Below are 17453 nucleotides of genomic sequence, written 5' to 3'. Positions count from 1 at the left end.
TTCGGTGTGGAGCTGCTCAAAGGGTGACCCACCCCCCACCTCAGACCCATGAACTCCCCCCTGGATTCCCCCCCCGCAGTCTGGGGGCTCTCCCTGACACAGGGCTCTCCTTTGGGGGTCTGGGAGGGCACTCGGCTCGTGGGGTGTGGGGATTTGGGGGAATATGGGGGATTTGGGGGGCACATGGACAACATTCCCGACTCCCTTCCCTCTGGCTCCTGGCAGCTTTTCCCGTCTGGGTTGGGTTTGTGTGCCCAGGTTTTGGTAGCAGGGGGGCTCCAGGGGTGGTTTCTGTGAGAAGCTGCCAGAAGCTTCCCCAGAGTCCGGCAGAGCCAATTCCAGAGGCTCCAGGATGGATCCGGTGCTGGCCGAGGCTGAGCCTGGCAGGGATGGCGGTGACACCTCAGGGAGAACGAACTGCAGGAGGAAAAAGTCCTTGTGCAGGTGAAAACTGCAGCCAGAGAAGAGCAGAGTGAGAACACGTGAGAGGAGCAGCCCTGCAGAGCTCCAGGGGAGTGCAGGAGGAGGGGCCGGAGCTGCTCCAAGAGTGGAGATTCCCCTGAGGTTCTGTGGGGAAGCCCCTGGGGAGGCAGCTGAGCCCCTGCAGCCCACGGAGGCCACGTGGGTGGGTCAGGGATGTTCCTGCGGCTCGTGGAGGGTCAGGGTGGGTCAGGGATCCACGTGCAGCCCTGAAGAGCCCACCCGCAGCAGGGGATGTGGGTCACAGACTGTGACCCTCTGGGAAGCCTGTGCTGGAGCAGGGTCCTGGTGGAGAGAGGAGCCCAGGCTGGAGCAGGTTTGCTGGAAGGACTTGGGAGCCTTTGGGGGCCCAGCTTGGAGCAGGGGTTGGACTCGGGCTCGTCCCCTGAGCAGCAGCAGCAAGAACAAGCTGTGATGACCTGCCTGTGACCCCCATTCCCGTGTCCCTGCGCTGCTGGAGGGGGTGAAGGGAGAGCCCGGGAAGGAGGGCAGGTGTTTGTAAGATTGATTTGACTTCTCATTCTCCTGCTCTGATTTTGTTGTTAATAAATTCAGTTAGTGTCCCCCCGGTGAGTCTCTTTTGCCTGTGACGGTGACGGGTGAGGGATCTCTCCTGGTGTTTGTCTCAATTCATGAACCTTTCATTATATTTTCTGTCCTCTGTAGAGGGCAGGGACAGAGCAGCTTTAGTGGGTACCTGGTGTCCAGCCAGGGCCAACCCACCACACCATCAGTGCAGCCGGGACCTGGGGAGCTGAGTGAGGAGCTCCAGCCCCAGCCCAGCCCTGGGAATGAGCAGAGCCGGGAGCAGCACTGGGATAATCCCCCCCTGGGAGCACCCGGGGGGCTGAGGGCTGGGGGATGCAGGATGAGTGACATGGATGAGGGATATGGGATGAGGGGTTGGGGATGCACGATGTGGGATGGAGGCTGTGCAATGAGGAATGGGATAAGGGATGTGGGATGAGAGATGTGGAATGGAGGACGTGGGATGGAGGACACGGATGGGGGATGTGGGATGAGGGGCAGATGAGGGATATGGGATGAGTGATATGGGATGGAGACTGTGGGATGAGAAAAATGGGATGAGAGCAGGAAGGCTCAGCAGAGGGATCTGGACAGGCTGGATGGAGGGGCAGAGGCCAACAAGGGAGAGGGTCCTGCCCTTGGGCCACAACAACCCCCTGCAATGCTCCAGGGTGAGGAAAGAGTGGCTGGAAAACTGGGAAAGGACCTGAGGGTGCTGGTGACAGTGGCTGAACGTGACCCCAGGGGTGCCCAGGGCAGTGCCCATCCCTGTGCTGGCACTGCTGGGACACCCTCCAGGGCTGTGTCCAGGGCTGGGCCCTCAACAAGTGAGACACTGAGGGGCTGGAGCGTGTCTAGGCAAGGGAACAGAGCTGGGAAGGGGCTGGAGCAGCAGGAGGGGCTGAGGGAGCTGGGAGGGTTCAGCCTGGAGCAAAGGAGGCTCAGGGGGGACCTTCTGGCTCTGCAACCCCCTGACAGGAGGGGGGAGCCGGGGGGGGTTGGACTCTGCTCCCAGGGAACAAGGGACAGGAGGAGAGGGAACGGCCTCAGGCTGTGCCAGGAGAGGGTCAGGTTGGACATCAGGAAGAATTTCTCCCTGGAAAGGGTGGTCAGGCCTTGGAAGGGGCTGCCCAGGGAGGTGGGGAGTCCCCACCCCTGGAGGTGTCCAAGGAATGACTGGATTGTTCAGTGGGACAGTGGAGATCAGTCACAGGCTGGACTCGATGCTCTCAGGTCTTTTCCAACCTAAATGATTCCATGATTCTGTGATGTGGGATGGAGGATGCAAGATGAGGGATGGGGCTGAGGGCTCTGCCTTCCCAGGGGCCCAGATCCCCATTCCCACCATCCCCGGCCGCCTCCCGCTCCCTCCCCGCAGCAATTCCAGCTCACGCGGCTCCTTCGTAACGAAATAATTTATTTCCTAACAATCAAACAAGACAGAAATATCCATGGACACAGCAAAGGTCTCCTAAAACACGGAATTCCTAAAAAAAAAAAAAAAAAAAGCACCATTCCATTGGCTTGACATGGGATTCGGCCCGACAATGGGATATTTACAGCAGGAACGGCTGGGAACGGGATCCCGACTGCCCCAGGGAGCCGAGGCTGGGGCGGATCCGCTTCCTGGGGAGCAAAAAGAACAGAAAAAATGACGGGAAAGCACAAATAAGAGGTGCCCCAAAGAATAATAAAGGAAAGGTTGAGTGGAGACGGGGTGGCTCCACTGGAAAAACCAAGGATGAAATGAACATTTTGGTACTTCCCGGGAGCCAGCAGGTCAGGATCTGCCTTCCACGAGGAAAAAGAAAGGAAAAACAACCCACGAATGCGTGGGTTTGATTCCCGCCCATCATGTCCCGATACGGCTCCTCCCACTCCCTGGATTTTTATCACAATCTATAAAAAAGTCCTTCCTGCAGCTTATTTCATAGGAATGCTGGTGGATCAGTGAATTCCAGGAACAGGTGGCACGGCCCGGGGGGACCCAGAGATCCGCCAGGCTCCAGCCCCATTCCAGGTTAGTGCAGCGTTTCGGGGGTTCCCGGAGCACAGCCCCACAGAGCAAAGGGCCGGGAAGGGTCAGGTTGGGATAGAGAGGAAAAAAGGGGGGAAAAGAAAAGGTGTCGGGAACTGAAAAAGGCACAAACCTGCCAAAACCCCTCATTTGCGTTGAGGCCAAACCTTCGGAATGTCCAAAACCAACCGAAAACCAACGTTTGGTACGTCCGGAAGGGCTTTCCCAATGCCAGGAATCCCCCGCCCGGAGGGATCCGCTGGGATTCCCCAGGGAAGGGACGGATCTGGCCAAACACCACCGGAGTCACCAGCCCCCGAGGGCTGATATTCCACATTTTCTTGGTGTTTTCCATCTTTTTGCCTTTTTTTCCCTCTTTTTGAAGGTGCAGGGGGTTGAGCTCAGGCGCCCATGGGCTGTGGTGATGCTGGAGGGTGGGAAATTCCAGGAGCTTTAAAGGAAAATCCCTTGTGGTTTGGGGTTTTTTTTCTCTTTTAAGAATCAGCATGTGGAAAAAGAGCCGAAACCTGGGGGATTTGGGTAATTCCTGGGGCCTGTGGCAGCTTCCTGCTTCCCAAATGGGCCAGAAATGGGATTGGGGTGTGAAGAGAAAGGAAAAGCAGAAAAGGAGCAAAAGAAAAGGAGAAAAGAAGGAAAAGGAAGGAAAGGAAAGGGAAGGGAAGATGGGAAATAAGACAGGAAGGAAAATGGGACAGGAAAAAGGAAAAGAACTGGAGTTTCCCCCTCATCCCCTTGCACTCCGTGGAGCATCTTGGTGCCTCTCAGCACCTGCAATTCCTGAAGAAAAGGGGCCCTCAGAGCCTGTTTTTCATCCCAGCGCTGGGAAAAGCCCTTGGAGAGCTCCCTGCTGGACACTGAGGCCTCACTGACCCCACGGGGCTGGAGCAAGAGGGTCCCGAGGGGCTGGAAAACCCCTGGAGCAGCCAAAGGGAAAAGGAAGGTGTGGAAAGCAGAGCTCCAAGTGCCAACATTCCCAGAGCAGCTCTAAAAGCAGGAAGTGGTGGGAATGTTCCCTCCAGTGCACCGGGAACCAAACGAACACCACAGACAGCTCAGTGCGCTCCGGCTCGGGACCCCCGCGCCCTCGGGGGCTTCTGGAACCCTCCACGAGCCTGGGAAGATCCCGGATGGATGGAGAAGGGCTCCAGGGCCGATCCGGGGGGTCCCGCGGGGTTATTGCTGAGCGGAGGCATCATCTTTGTGCTGAAGGGGTGGAGAGAGACCGGGGGCTCCCTCCGAGGTAGAAAATACTGTCCCCGAGACTGGAAGCGTGGAGAGGAATTCCAGGAGTCTGGAATGCCGTGCCACGGGAGGTGGGATGTCCCGTTTGGGATTACGGAGGGCAGAAACTTCCCAGCCCGGAGGTGGCCGTTCTGAGGGGGGGCTGCCATTCCCCACGCCGGGAATGCTCCGGGACCTCGGCAGGGCCGGGATGGGGTGTCCCTGAATATTTAGAGTCGGGGGGGGAGGAACCCCCCGACTGAGGCCGATCCCTGTGCCCACCCAAAATGCTCCGTGGGCGGGTTCTCAGCTCGGCTCTGCTCTCTCCCAGGTGGAAATTCCACAAGAGGCCGGTTCTGCCTTCGGATCTGCTCCCAAAAACTCAGCTTTTGGGTCCTGAGCGTCAGGAACACGATGTCGCCGGCCGAATGCGGAGAAGATCGGGAATACCGGGCGGTGACAGCCTGGGAGAGAACCCAGGGAAGGCTCTGGAGGTCGCTGTTACTGCCACGATATTCCCAGGCGCTTCCAAGCGTGGCTGGAATGTAGGGCCTGGCAGAAGAGATCCCGGCCGGGCCGAGGAGCCGGCGGGCGCGAGCGGAGCCCCGGGAGCAGCGGGATCGGCGGGACGTGCGGGGGATGCGGGGGGGGTCGGTGTGCTGGCCAACGGGATCCCACGGGAACGGCGCCGCTGGAACGGCCGCGGGAAGCGCTTCCTACATCCCGAGGGGAAGCTTCCGGCCGCTCGCCGGCTTCGCCCTGGTCCCGCCGGAGCTGGAATACCCCTCGTCGCTGCCCAGGCTCTGGAGGCTCCCGCGCTCGTCCGAGTCGCTGGGGCTGCTGCTGCTCCAGTCCAGGTCGGCCGGGAGGTCGTCCGTGCTCTCCACATCCACATCCATCTCTTCTGCCGGAGGAATGGGAACGGTTGGAGTCCCAGCGGGGCCGGACCTCCTGCCGGCCGTCCCCCGGAGCGGGGTCTCACCTCGGTCCGAGTCGGAGCGCTCGGAGGACAGGCTGGAGCCGATGCTGTCTATCCTGACCCGCTCCATTCCCAGCTTTTCCAGCTGCCGCTGGAGGTGCCGCTGCTCCCGCTGCAGCTGCTCGATCTGGTGCAGGGCTCGGCGCTCCAGGTCCTCCAGCTTCTGCGGGAGAACACATGGCACCCTGAGCCCCCGGGATCCCGGCACGGCCACCACGGCTCCCGAGGGGCTCCCAGCTGGGCACGTGGAGCTGTATGGATTCCAACTCCCCCTGTCGTGCCAGCCCAATCCCAGCCCTCCCACAGATATCCCAGCCCAATCCATCGCTCTCCCAGTTATCCCAGCCCAATGTCAGCACTCCCCATTATCCCAGCTCAATTTAGCACTCAGTTATCCCAGTCTGATCCCAGTACTGCCCAATTACCCCAGCCCAATCCCAGAGCTCTCCCAGTTAACCCAGCCCAATCCAGTGCTCCTCCATTACCCTAGTCTGATACCATTGCTCTCCCAGTCCTCCTAGCCCAATCCCAACCCTCCTCCAGTAATCCCAGCCCAACGCCAGCACTCCCCATTATCCCAGCACAGTCCAGTGCTCTCCCAGTTATCCCAGCCCAATCCCAGCACCCCCCACCCCCACCCCCCATCCTGGGGGGCTGTTCTCATCTCTGCCCCCCTTCCCGGGGCCGCATCCCGGGTTTCCTGGCTCACCTGGATGTGGAGCCTGGCCCTGGTGAGGAGGCTGAGGGTCGTGTGCCGCCCGGCCGCCGCCCCCAGGGGCACCAGCCCCTTGAGCCTCTCCAGGCACAGCCGGAGCTGGGCACGCCTGGAACGGGAGCAGCGGGATCAGCTTCCCCAGGGAAAACTGGGCTGGGGGGAGCTAAACCCAGCCAGGGGCCTTCCCAGCCTCCAGGGGCTTCCAGAAACTGGGAGAAAACCATGGCCAGGCCAAAGGACACCTTGGAAAAACCTCGTGGATAAACCCTGCGGGCACCCTGGGCTGTCAGGATGATCCCTGGCAAGGAGATGCCAACGACCTCAGAATTCTATCCACTTCTGTTCATTGTCTTCCCAAAAATCTCCACCTCAGGAATGCTGGTTGGTTCCTGCTGACAGCAAAGCTGCCCAGGCTGACACCCAGCCGTAAATCCCTTGGGAGCACTTCCTTTCCATACTTTTATTAGGAACAGATCCCTGTGGGAGCACTGACCACGGTCCAGAAATCCTCCCTCTCCATGTAACATCCAGGTTTTCTCCACATTAATATGTAGGACATTAAAGCCAGAGGGAAACTCTGGTTCCATGAGGAAATAAATCCCTTTACCTGCTGATAACCAGGATGCTCCCAGCACATCCCAGTTTCCCTGTGTCCACTGTTCCAATCCCAACATGTAGGTCAGATCCTTGGGAGTAGGTTGCAACACCCATCTCTGAACCACCCGATCCTGGGCAGCTCCAAACTGGGATTTTGCAAGGACCTGCTGGTCTTGTTTGGGATACACTGGGAGTAAACAGGGATTTCCTCACCCAAAGGACCTTGGGATGACAACACAGGCAAAGAAAGTGGGATTTACTCTTGGGATAAATCCCAAACTCCAACTGGCTCAAAGATGAGCCTGGGGAAAGATAATTTTCCTGACTAAGTGGAGTGGGAGCTGGTTGAGGAGATGGATATCATTCCCAGCAGTCAAGGACAGGGAACGCTTCAATCCTCGGTGTCCTTTATCCCACCCCTTCCCTCCCACCCCCCATCTCAACCCATCTCAGCTGGAAAACCCCTGGAAAAGCAACAATTCCTCCAAAACCCAGCTCCTGACAAACCTCCAGCACTCACCTGTTCTTTTCCATCTCATTGTGTGTCGACCTGGAAAAGAAGGAAGAAGTTATTGCTTCCTCTGGCTGATTAGGGATTAACAGATTGGATTAACATGTTGGAATTAGCGAAGGCTCCCTGGAAAAGCTGCAAACCAGGGGGCTTCCAGAGCTGCTCCAGAGCCAGGGATGGTGAACACGGCGGGATCCAGACGGGGGAATTGCTGGACAAATGGAAACAAAGGGTCAGGAAAGCTGGGAAATGGGATTTTAATGCAGAGAGGGTCAATCTTTAGAACTGGGATTGGGATTAACAGTGGTACCAGTGATGGGAAGTTGCTCCATCTTGACTCTGGGCAGAGCCTGGGTGGGATCCCCAAACTGGCTCAGAACACTCCAGGGACCGGGAGCCTCCCAAGCCTTGCCAGCATCCAAAGCCCATTCCCGTCTCCAAGTCATCCCTCAAATGTCAGGAAGACGTGGAAAAAACCCTTCCCTGTGTCCAACAGGGAGCAGCTCCAGAGGAGATTCTGAAGGCACCACTGACACGTCACATCCACAACAAATCCCCCCGGAGCTCTGAATTTCCATGGAGCTGGGAAAAGATGGAAAACACAAGCTACAAAATTCCTGTTGAAACCTGGGAAAGAAGCCACAGGAGGCCCTGCTGCCCATGTCCCAGGAATGATGCTCGGGGAAGAGCTGCTTCCCTGGCCCTAAAATCTCTGGAGGCCTCGAGAAGTTCCACTTGACCTCAGGAAAAATGTTGTTACATGGCCTGAAAACTTAACGGTGGGAATGAGCCACAGGTTGTTTGGAGAGGGATGTCTGCTGGGATGGCCCCATGGGATCTGGGAGGGCAGGTTGGTCCCAATGCTGAAGGGAAAACAAGGGATGGATTGAAGGGAAAATGAGTTGATATGCCAAAGGGAAGAAAAAGGGATGTTACTGAAGGGAAAATGAGAGATGTCAAAGGAAAACAAAGGATGGCAGCAAAGGAAAAGGGGGGATCCCACTGAAGGAAAAACTAGAGATGCCACCAACACAGCAGCAGCAGATGTTCTCGAGGGTCTCCTTCACTTTGCCAGCAGCATTTCCTGATGGATCACCCGCTCCGGAGGCTCTGTTGGTTTCCCAGTGCCATCAGCTCCCAAAAGCCACGGCCCTCACAGCCCCAAAAATGTTTGAGCCAATAAATCCACGTGTTTCACCCCCAGCCCTTCACCACAGGGCTGTGACAGGCTGCAGCCTTCTGAGCTATTCCCTTGATCCTAACTTATCCAAACACTTCCCAACCACAGTACAAACAGGGATGAAGCTCCCTCACTAATTACAAACCCATCTTCTCTTCCACCTGAATCTTTCCTGGAATGGTTGTTTTCCCTTTTGCTTTGCATCCACCATCACCAATATTTAGGAAAATATCAAATAATTGATGAATTTTAATTTTGGATAAAATAAACAGGGACAGAGGGGATGGCAGCTTCACCCTGGAACAGATGGAACATATCCACATGCTCCCAGATCCTTTCCAGAACGATTTCATACCCATGGAGTCCCTGATTACAATTCCCACTAATTAAAACTTTGGCTGATCACCAGCTTTCCCTTCGGAATGTGGAGGTTTTTTTCCCTGAAAAAACCATAACAGCTTGGCCTGAAGTGAACAAAATCCTCCGAGAGGGAAACCTGGAGCAAGTCCAGGCAGGACAACCCCCCGGATTCACCTGGAGCCTGTTTGAAACAGGAGCCCGAGGCCTCAGCTGCCTCCCACCCCCCTGACAGCCCGGGACACCTGCGTGGGCAGGACAGGGTGCCCGGAGAACCCCGGGAGAACCCCGGGAACCACGGCACGTGCACATCCAGGTGGATTTGTTCTGGCGGCTGCCAAAGGTCGGCGCAGACGGGGCTGCTCCCGACCAGGAAAGAAGTGACAGACGTGGTGCCATCCCCGCCTGGCTCCTCCCTGGCACCGTCCGGCGCCAGTGACGTGTCGGGATGAACCCGCTGCCCCTCGGAGCTTCCCTGGGCTTGGAGGCACAGCCCGGAGCCAGCCCTTCCCAAACCAGCTGATCATTCCCCCTCCACGGCGATCCGAGGGAATTTCGGGTTGTTAAAGTGAAGGAATAAAGCACGAGGGCGACTCCTGTTGCTCCTGGGATGGTGGGATTTGCTCCTAAAACTCAACGTGGGTGCGTGGAGCTGATTTCAACTTGTAGGAAAGGTGGTTTAGGACTTTCAGGTTTAGGACTGAAAATCAGCAGGAAATAATAGGGAGGGACAGCAGAGAGGAACAACCAGGGAGGGATAACGGGGAGAAAAAAACAGCCAGGGATAACAGGGAGGAACAACCAGGGAGCAACAATAGGAAGGCTCTGGGTGGATTTCAAGGTGGATAAATTAAGGAGGTGACAGGAGGGTCCCCTCCAGCCCTGCCAGGGGCCCTCTGACAGCAGGACCTCACTGGGCCTGGTCCCCTGGTGACAGGAGGGTCCCCCCAGCCCTGTCACACACCCAGTGACAGCGGGGCCTCACCGTGCCCCGGTCACCCGGGGACAGGAGGGTCCCGCCCACGGTGTCACACACCCGGTGACAGCAGGACTTTGGTGGCACCAGAGCCCCACCCAGCCCTGTCACACAGCTGGTGACAGACAGGCCTCACCAGAGCCTGAGCAAACAGTGACAGGAGGGTCCCCCCAGCCCTGTCACACACCGGGGACAGAGGGACACACCAGGGACTGAGCACCCTCATGACAGGAGAGTCACCCCGGCCCTGCCACGTGTCTGGTGGCAGCAGGACCTCACAGTACCCCAAACCCACGGTGACAGGGGGTCACCCCGGCCCTGTCACACACCTGGCGACAGGGGGACCCAACCAGAGCCTGGTGACCTGGTGACAGGGGGTCACCCCAGCTTGGCCACAGGCCCTGTGACAGTGGGGCCTCACCTGGCCCAGACACACGGTGACAGGAGACCCCCCAGCCCTGTCACACCCTCGGTGAGACCAGGACCGTCCTCAAGCACCTGGGACAGGAGGGTCTCCCTGACGTGGTCACACTCCCGGTGACAGTGGGGGGACCCCGGAGAGCCCGGTCCCACGGTGATAGGAGCCCTCCCAGGCCTGTCACACCCCCGGTGACAGCGGGGCCTCACGGGCCCGGTCCCCTGGTGACAGGAGGGTCCTCCCGGCCTTGCCGGGAGCCCCGTGACAGCTGGGCCTCACCGGGGCCTGGAGGGTCACCCCGGCCCTGGCACACTCCCGGTGGCAGCGGGGCCTCACAGGCCCGGTCCCCCGGTGTCAGAAGCCCCCCGGCCCTGCCCGGCAGCCCCACAACGAGCCCGGCCCGGTCCCCCCCGCCCCCTCCCGGTGCCGCCGTCACCTGCCGCCGCTGCTGCTCCTGCGGGCCTTGGCGCGGCGCCGCGAGGCCTCCCCGTCCTTGCCGCCGGGCCTCAGCGAGGCGTAACCGTGCTCGGCCTCTGCGGAGACACAACGGCGGCCGCGGGTCAGCGCGGGGCCCGGCCCGGGGGCACCGGGGGCAGCGCGGGGAGGGGGTGTGTGTATGGGGTACCTCGCTCCCGCCGCTCCAGGAACTCGGCGGCCTCCAGCAGCATCTGGATGCCGAGGCGGGGGGGGGCGGCCATGGCGGGGCCGGGACGGGCCGGTCCGGCGGCGGGGGGAGCGCGGCGGCCTCTGCCCGCCCCGAGCGGCCGCTCCGCCAGGCCCCGCTCGGGCCTCGCCCCCGACAACGCCTATTGGCCGACGTTGAGGGAGACCCCGCCCATCTCGGTCGCTCATTGGTGGACGTTAAGGGAGGCCCCGCCCAGCGCCCGCACGAGTGGCGGTGATAGGGCGTGGCGGCGCCCGAGGGCCGCGCCCCCCACCCACTGTGATTGGGCGAGAGAGCCACGCCCTCCCGCCATTGGTCCGCCCACCCAACGGCCCCGCCCCGCCGCCGCACGCGCTGCCGCCTGACTCACTTCCTGCCGCGCAGCCAATGGCGGGGCCGGACGGAAAGGGGGCGGGGCCTCGGATTGGGTGCGGGGGTGGCAACGTGAGACCCGCGGGGACCCCCCGGGACAGGGACAGACCCCGGGACAGGGACTGACCTCCCTCCAGGACAGGGACAGGAAACCCCTGGGACAGGGACCGCCGGGGCAGGGACACTCCCCAGGACAGAGGAAGGACCCTGGGACCCTCAGGGCACCCCCTTCATGGCTGGGATCCCCCCCCAGGGCAGGGACCACCCACCCAAAGGGCTGTGAGTCCCTTTGAGCAAGGACCCCCCAAGTGCATCTCCTTCAGGGCTGGGACCCCCACCCCAGGACAGGAACCCCCTAAGTGCAGGCACCCCCTGTGGGGTCAGACCCCCAATGCAGGGCAGGGGACCCCTGGGGCAGCCCCCTGCAGACAGCTCCCCCCCCAACCTTGGGAAGGACCCCCAGCCCAAGGCAGTGACATCCCAGGCAGGGCCTCCCCTCCATCCCACAGCAGGGAGCACGTTGGCCTTCCCCCTTACCCAAGGCAGGGCCCCCCCAAATCAGGAACCACCCAGGGACCCCCCAGGGCAGGGCACCCCCACCCCAGACAGGGCTCCGAGCACCCAAAACCGCCCCAAACTGGGAGCACCCAGATCCCACAGCTCCCCCAGGGGTGGGGTGATGGGAAAGAGCCCCCCCTGCCTCCAGGACCTCCAGTTTGAGCCCAGTGCTCAAATGGGGCCCCTCAGGATTCAACTGATTTGTATTAATTCCCAAGGATTTGTGTGAGGGGGAATTGGGTTTAAATTTTGCATTTTGGGTGTAAATCCAGAGGTTTGCAGCGACCTCTCCTCATCCCTGAATGATAAAAATTAAAGGAAAAAACAGATCTGGGGTTTTATTAACAGGGAAACAAAGCAAAACTAGGGAACACACAGCAAAATCCCGGCCAGGAACCGACCTCTTTGTACAAAAATAATACCAAAAGTCTGGGAAACGGTGACTTGGGGCAGCTCCGGCCATGGGGTTTGTTGGGAATAACCCAAATTCCGCTGGGATCCGGCACCAGATCCCTCCAGGGAAGCAAAATCCTTCCGCAGTGGGGGCCGTGTCCCCCAGTCAGGCGATGAAATCCAGGGGCCTGTTGAATCCTCCTTTTCTGTTCATGTACTGCCTGGGCCGGGATGGAGCCAAAGTTAGCCCCTGGATCCAGGGAAATCGGGACAAAAACACCCTGGGGAGGCTGGGAACAGGGCTTGACAGCTTCAGGGAACCCCCATTCCTCATGGATTTGACCAAAACCAGGAAGGCTCTCAGTGAGGAGCTGCTCCAGAGGTAGGGCTGTGTGAGGATCCTGGCAGCACAGCCTGGCTCTACCCTCAAATTCCCATCAAAAAGGGATCAGAACTGATAAATTTGGTGTTCTTTGGGAATAAACCAGGTGAACAGCATTGCTTCCCACTGCTCCAGTCCCACTCAGGCCACACTGGGCACATCCCACCCGTTCCCAACATGCTCCTCACCCCCCCCCCGATTTCCCCATTCCCAGGGGGATCCAGATGCCTCTCACCTCTGTTTTCACCTCTAAACCTCACAGAATTCCCATTTTCCCAAGGCTTGGAAGCCGGATCACCCCAAGGGCAGCGGCCACAGTTACCTCACCAAACAAATCCTTTCTCTATCCCAAAAAAAGGTGGGACACACCTGTACTTCCTCTTCTGGGACACATTGATGGCGTAGGCATTGGCAGCACCGTCCACCTTCTTCCCCTGAGGAGAAACATTCCCCAAATCCCATGGATTGTCCCCAAACAGGACGGGTGACACTGCAGAGCCCACGGGAGTGGCCTCGGGCCCCCCACTCACCTTGGTGGTGTCGAAGGAGGCAAAGCCCATCATCTTCATCATCTCGATCTCCTCCTCTGTCTTGCCCTGCAGATCCTCCTCTGAGGGAATGAAATCAGGGATTGGGCAAACATAGATGTTTGAATTCCCGAAAATCCCAGTATCCCTGGGCTGGTCTCACAGGGGATGTGGGAGTGTTTCAGGAGGAAAATCCCCCCCTCACCTGTGATCTGTCTCTCCTTCTTGGAGTCCTTGAGCTCCTTCTTCTCCTCATCCCGACGTTCCTTGGGCCGCACTGGTGACGAGGAGCTGGAGCGGTGCCGGCGTGGGGACCTGCTGGGGCACACGGGGTGGGGCTGCAATTCCCACCTGGATTTCCCACCTGGAGCTCCCACTGTCCCCATGTCACCCAACAGCCCTCACCTGGCTGTCCCCACCCCACACTGGTGTCCCTGTCTGGCCTGGATGGTCCCTACCCTCATGTGGATCATCCCCACCCTCACCTGGATCATTCCCATCTTCATCTGGATGTCTCTCCCCTCACCTGGATCATCCCTGCTCTCACCTGGATTGCCTCTGCCCTCACCTGGATTGCCTCTGCCCTCACCTGGATTGCCTCTGCCCTCACCTGGATGTCCCTGCCCTCACCTGGATGTCTCTCCCCTCACCTGGATGTCCCTGCCCTCACCTGGATTGCCTCTGCCCTCACCTGGATGGTCTCTGCCCTCACCTGGATATCCCTGCCCTCACCAGGATTGTCTCTGCCCTCACCCGGATGGTCCCTGCCCTCACCTGGATGTCCCTGCCTTCACCTGGATTGCCTCTGCCCTCACCTGGATGGTCCCTGCCCTCACATGGATGGTCCCTGCCCTCACCTGAATGTCCCTGCCTTCACCTGGATATCCCTGCCCTCACTTGGATTGCCTCTGCCCTCACCTGGATGTCCCAGCCCTCACCTGGATTGCCTCTGCCCTCACCTGGATGGTCCCTGCCCTCACCTGGATTGCCTCTGCCCTCACCTGGATGGTCCCTGCCATCACCTGGATGTCCCTGCCCTCACCTGGATGTCCCAGCCCTCACCTGAATTGCCTCTGCCCTCACCTGGATGTCTCTCCCCTCACCTGGATGGTCTCTGCCCTCACCTGGATTGCCTCTGCCCTCACCTGGATGGTCTCTGCCCTCACCCGGATTGTCTCTGCCCTCACCCGGATGGTCCCTGCCCTCACCCGGATGGTCCCTGCCCTCACCTGGATGTCCCTGCCTTCACCTTGATATCCCTGCCTTCACCTGGATATCCCTGCCCTCACCTGAATTGCCTCTGCCCTCACCTGGATTGCCTCTGCCCTCACCTGGATGTCCCAGCCCTCACCTGGATCGTCTCCGGTGCGGGGAGCGGGACCGGCTCCTCCTCCTGTCCCTGTCCCGGGACCGGGATCGCTCCCGCCGCCGCCTGTCCCTGTCCCGGGACGTGGAGCGCGAGCGCCGGCGCTCTGCCCAGGGAAGGGTCAGCTCCTGCTTCCCTGCCCGCCTCCCAAAGGAAACCCGGACAGAAAATCCCAGCTCCCGAGCACAGACCCTGGGACAGCCCCTCCCCGACCCCCAGGCCCAGGGACCCCCACATTCCCTGTCCCATGTCCCCATGTCCCATGTCCCAGCCCCTCGGGACAGCCCCTCTCAGCCCTCCCTGACCCCCCCAGCACAGTCCCGGGCTCAGGGACCCCCACGGGCACCCCTAGGAGTGGGAAGAGCAGCAGGAAAAGCCTCCACTCGGGAGGTGGGAATCACCCGGGACTGGGGGGATGAGCTGTTGGGTGATGGGCCCCAAAAAGCTGAGGAGGGGAGAGGGGGTCCGGAGGAGGAGGAGAGGAAGAGAAGGAGGAAGAGGAGAAGGAAAAATAAAGAAGGAGGAAGAAGAGGAGGAGAAAGCAGATGAGGAGGGAGGGAGTCTCTGCTCTGCCCAGAGCGAGGAGCTGAGGCCTCACCGCCGCCCCTGCCCTGGAGGGTTTTTTGGGGAGCCCCCGGACCCCTCCAACCCTGGGCTGCCCCAGACCCCGCTCCGGCCCCGGGCCTGGCCCTTCCAACTGCCCTGCACGGCCCGGCCCCTCCCGAGCCCCAGCCCGGGTCCTCCCCCAGCCCCCTCACCCCGACCCCCCCACTCCCGTCACCCCCCTGGGTCCCGCCAGGCTTCCCCCTCCCCCCTCATCTTCCCTCACTCCCCCTCACCCCGGGACCCCCCTCACTCCTCACCCCGGGTCCCTCCTCACCCCTCACTCCGGGAACCCCCTCACCCCGGGTCCTTCTTCACTCCCCTCACCCCGGGTCTCCCCTCACTCCCCCTCACCCCGGGACCCCCCTCACTCCTCACCCCGGGTCCCTCCTCACCCCTCGCTCCGGGAACCCCCTCACCCCGGGTCCTTCTTCACTCCCCTCACCCCGGGTCTCCCCTCACTCCTCTCACCCCGGGTCCCCCCTCACCCCTCACTCCGGGAACCCCCTCACCCCGGGACCCCCTCACTCCTTACCCCGGGTCCCTCCTCACCCCTCACCCCGGGTCCTTCACTCCCCTCACCGCGGGTCTCCCCTCAATCCTCTCACCCCGGGTCCCCCCTCACTCCTCATCCCGGGAACCCCCTCACCCCTCTCCCTGGGACCCCCTCACCCCGGGTCTCCCCTCACTCCTTACCCCGGGTCCCTCCTCACCCCTCACCCCGGGTCCTTCACTCCCCTCACCCCGGGTCCCCCCTCACTCCTCATCCCGGGAACCCCCTCACTCCCCTCTCCCCGGGTCCCCCCTCACCCCGGGTCCCCCCTCACTCCTCATCCCGGGAACCCCCTCACTCCCCTCTCCCCGGGTCCCCCCTCACCCTGGGTCCCCCCTCACTCCCCTCTCCCCGGGTCCCCCCTCACTCCCCTCTCCCCGGGTCCCCCCTCAACCCTCTCCCCGGGACCCCCTCACCCCGGGTCCCCCCTCACTCCCCTCACCCCGGGTCCCCTCTCACTCCCCTCACCCCGGGTCCCCTCTCACTCCCCTCTCCCCGGGTCCCCCCTCACCCCGCCGCGGCGGTGACCGGGAGCGGCTGCGGCCCATGGCCGCCCCTCAGCCCCGCGCTCGCACCGCGCTCACTCCCGGGGCGGGAGCAGGAACCGGAGGAGCGGGAGCGGGTCCTGCAGCAGCGGGTCAGCACCACATCGGGACCCGCCGGCCGCGGCTCCCCGCGCTGTCCGCCCGCCCCCGAGCCTGGAGAGCGAGAGGACGGAAGGGGAGGGAAGGGGGACGGGCCGGCGGAGCCATTTCCTTCCGCCGGGCGCTGCTCCCGCGGCCCGGGCATGGCCGGGGGGTCAGGGATGTTCCTGCGGCTCGTGGAGGGTCGCGGTGGGTCAGGGATCCACGTGCAGCCCTGAAGAGCCCACCCGCAGCAGGGGATGTGGGTCACAGACTGTGACCCTCTGGGAAGCCCGTGCTGGAGCAGGGTCCTGGTGGAGAGAGGAGCCCAGGCTGGAGCAGGTTTGCTGGAAGGACTTGGGAGCCTTTGGGGGCCCAGCTTGGAGCAGGGGTTGGACTCGGGCTCGTCCCCTGAGCAGCAGCAGCAAGAACAAGCTGTGATGACCTGCCTGTGACCCCCATTCCCGTGTCCCTGCGCTGCTGGAGGGGGTGAAGGGAGAGCCCGGGAAGGAGGGCAGGTGTTTGTAAGATTGATTTGACTTCTCATTCTCCTGCTCTGATTTTGTTGTTAATAAATTCAGTTAGTGTCCCCCCGGTGAGTCTCTTTTGCCTGTGACGGTGATGGGTGAGGGATCTCTCCTGGTGTTTGTCTCAATTCATGAACCTTTCATTATATTTTCTGTCCTCTGTAGAGGGCAGGGACAGAGCAGCTTTAGTGGGTACCTGGTGTCCAGCCAGGGCCAACCCACCACGGTAGGGAAGGGAAGGGAAGGGGAGAGAGCTCAGGAAGTTCCTGCAAAATTCTGGCACAGTCTATGAGGTGCTAAGCTAGGGAGCACAGCACTTCTGCTCAGAAAATAAGCCCTCGTTGCAGGCTGAGTGCTGTAGCCTCTTCTATTTGAGTTCCTGAACTCGTCCTGTCTCAGGGCAGTAAACTAAGAAGTTTTCCATTGAAAAGGAGCCAGTCCTGTATTCCTTCACACCAAAAAGTGCTTTTAACTTGGTTTTCCTTCTCACAACTGTTAACAAAATTGAGTATAAACAGTCATTGGGATATGAGCGTGATGATGTTTTTAACTGCTGGCTTAAGTTACAGTTGTATTTAAGAAAAGAAAAAAAAGCCTTTTTTCCCCATTAGATAACTTTGGCAAGAAAATTTAATATATTGATGTTAGAAGGCTGAGGAAGGTCGATTTTGTTGCTTCTCACCTTTCCAGCATCCCCCACAGACTCTCCTCTTCGTGGCAGCTTTCCTGTCCTCACACCATTCTTTCACAGCAGCTGCATGGCTGAAGAGCTTCTAGTTCGTTACTCCTTCAAGCAGAAGATTAGAAAAGAGCACCATGGATAAGCTTTTGTTACTCTTGCACCTTCAGAGGAGCTTAAATGACCCCTTTTAACACTTTGGAAGG

At 60.3% G+C, this 17453-nt stretch overlaps 2 protein-coding genes and 1 long non-coding RNA gene across 4 annotated transcripts; 1 reads left to right on the top strand and 2 right to left on the bottom strand.

The window, feature by feature from the left end:
• Positions 1 to 164: 164 nt before the first annotated feature.
• Positions 165 to 16630, top strand: LOC135403624 (uncharacterized). The gene is made up of 2 exons (XR_010425442.1): positions 165 to 796; positions 16349 to 16630. It is a non-coding gene; the product is annotated as an uncharacterized LOC135403624 (long non-coding RNA).
• On the bottom strand, positions 2409 to 10804 carry MXD1 (MAX dimerization protein 1). Of its 2 annotated transcripts, XM_064637795.1 has the most exons (6): positions 10626 to 10797; positions 10437 to 10533; positions 7079 to 7108; positions 5956 to 6070; positions 5250 to 5409; positions 2409 to 5171 (listed from the first exon to the last, which is right to left on the bottom strand). In XM_064637795.1, exons 1-6 carry the CDS (start codon positions 10696 to 10698, stop codon positions 4984 to 4986), a joined length of 663 nt encoding a protein of 220 aa, XP_064493865.1. In that variant the 5' UTR covers positions 10699 to 10797; the 3' UTR covers positions 2409 to 4983. The 2 variants fall into 2 exon arrangements, with proteins under 2 accessions (XP_064493865.1, XP_064493864.1); XM_064637794.1 differs by having other exon boundaries at positions 2409 to 5409; positions 10626 to 10804.
• Positions 11907 to 16091, bottom strand: SNRNP27 (small nuclear ribonucleoprotein U4/U6.U5 subunit 27). Its single transcript, XM_064637804.1, has 6 exons — positions 15930 to 16091; positions 14248 to 14368; positions 13102 to 13211; positions 12900 to 12979; positions 12739 to 12803; positions 11907 to 12208 (listed from the first exon to the last, which is right to left on the bottom strand). The coding sequence occupies exons 1-6, from the start codon at positions 15964 to 15966 to the stop codon at positions 12154 to 12156; spliced, it is 468 nt and encodes a 155-aa protein (XP_064493874.1). The 5' UTR covers positions 15967 to 16091; the 3' UTR covers positions 11907 to 12153.
• Positions 16631 to 17453: the final 823 nt, after the last annotated feature.

The sequence above is a fragment of the Pseudopipra pipra genome, chromosome 28, assembly GCF_036250125.1.
Source record: "Pseudopipra pipra isolate bDixPip1 chromosome 28, bDixPip1.hap1, whole genome shotgun sequence".
In the NCBI taxonomy this organism is placed as follows: Eukaryota; Metazoa; Chordata; class Aves; order Passeriformes; family Pipridae; genus Pseudopipra; species Pseudopipra pipra.
This window is presented reverse-complemented; position numbering and strand designations above follow the sequence as displayed.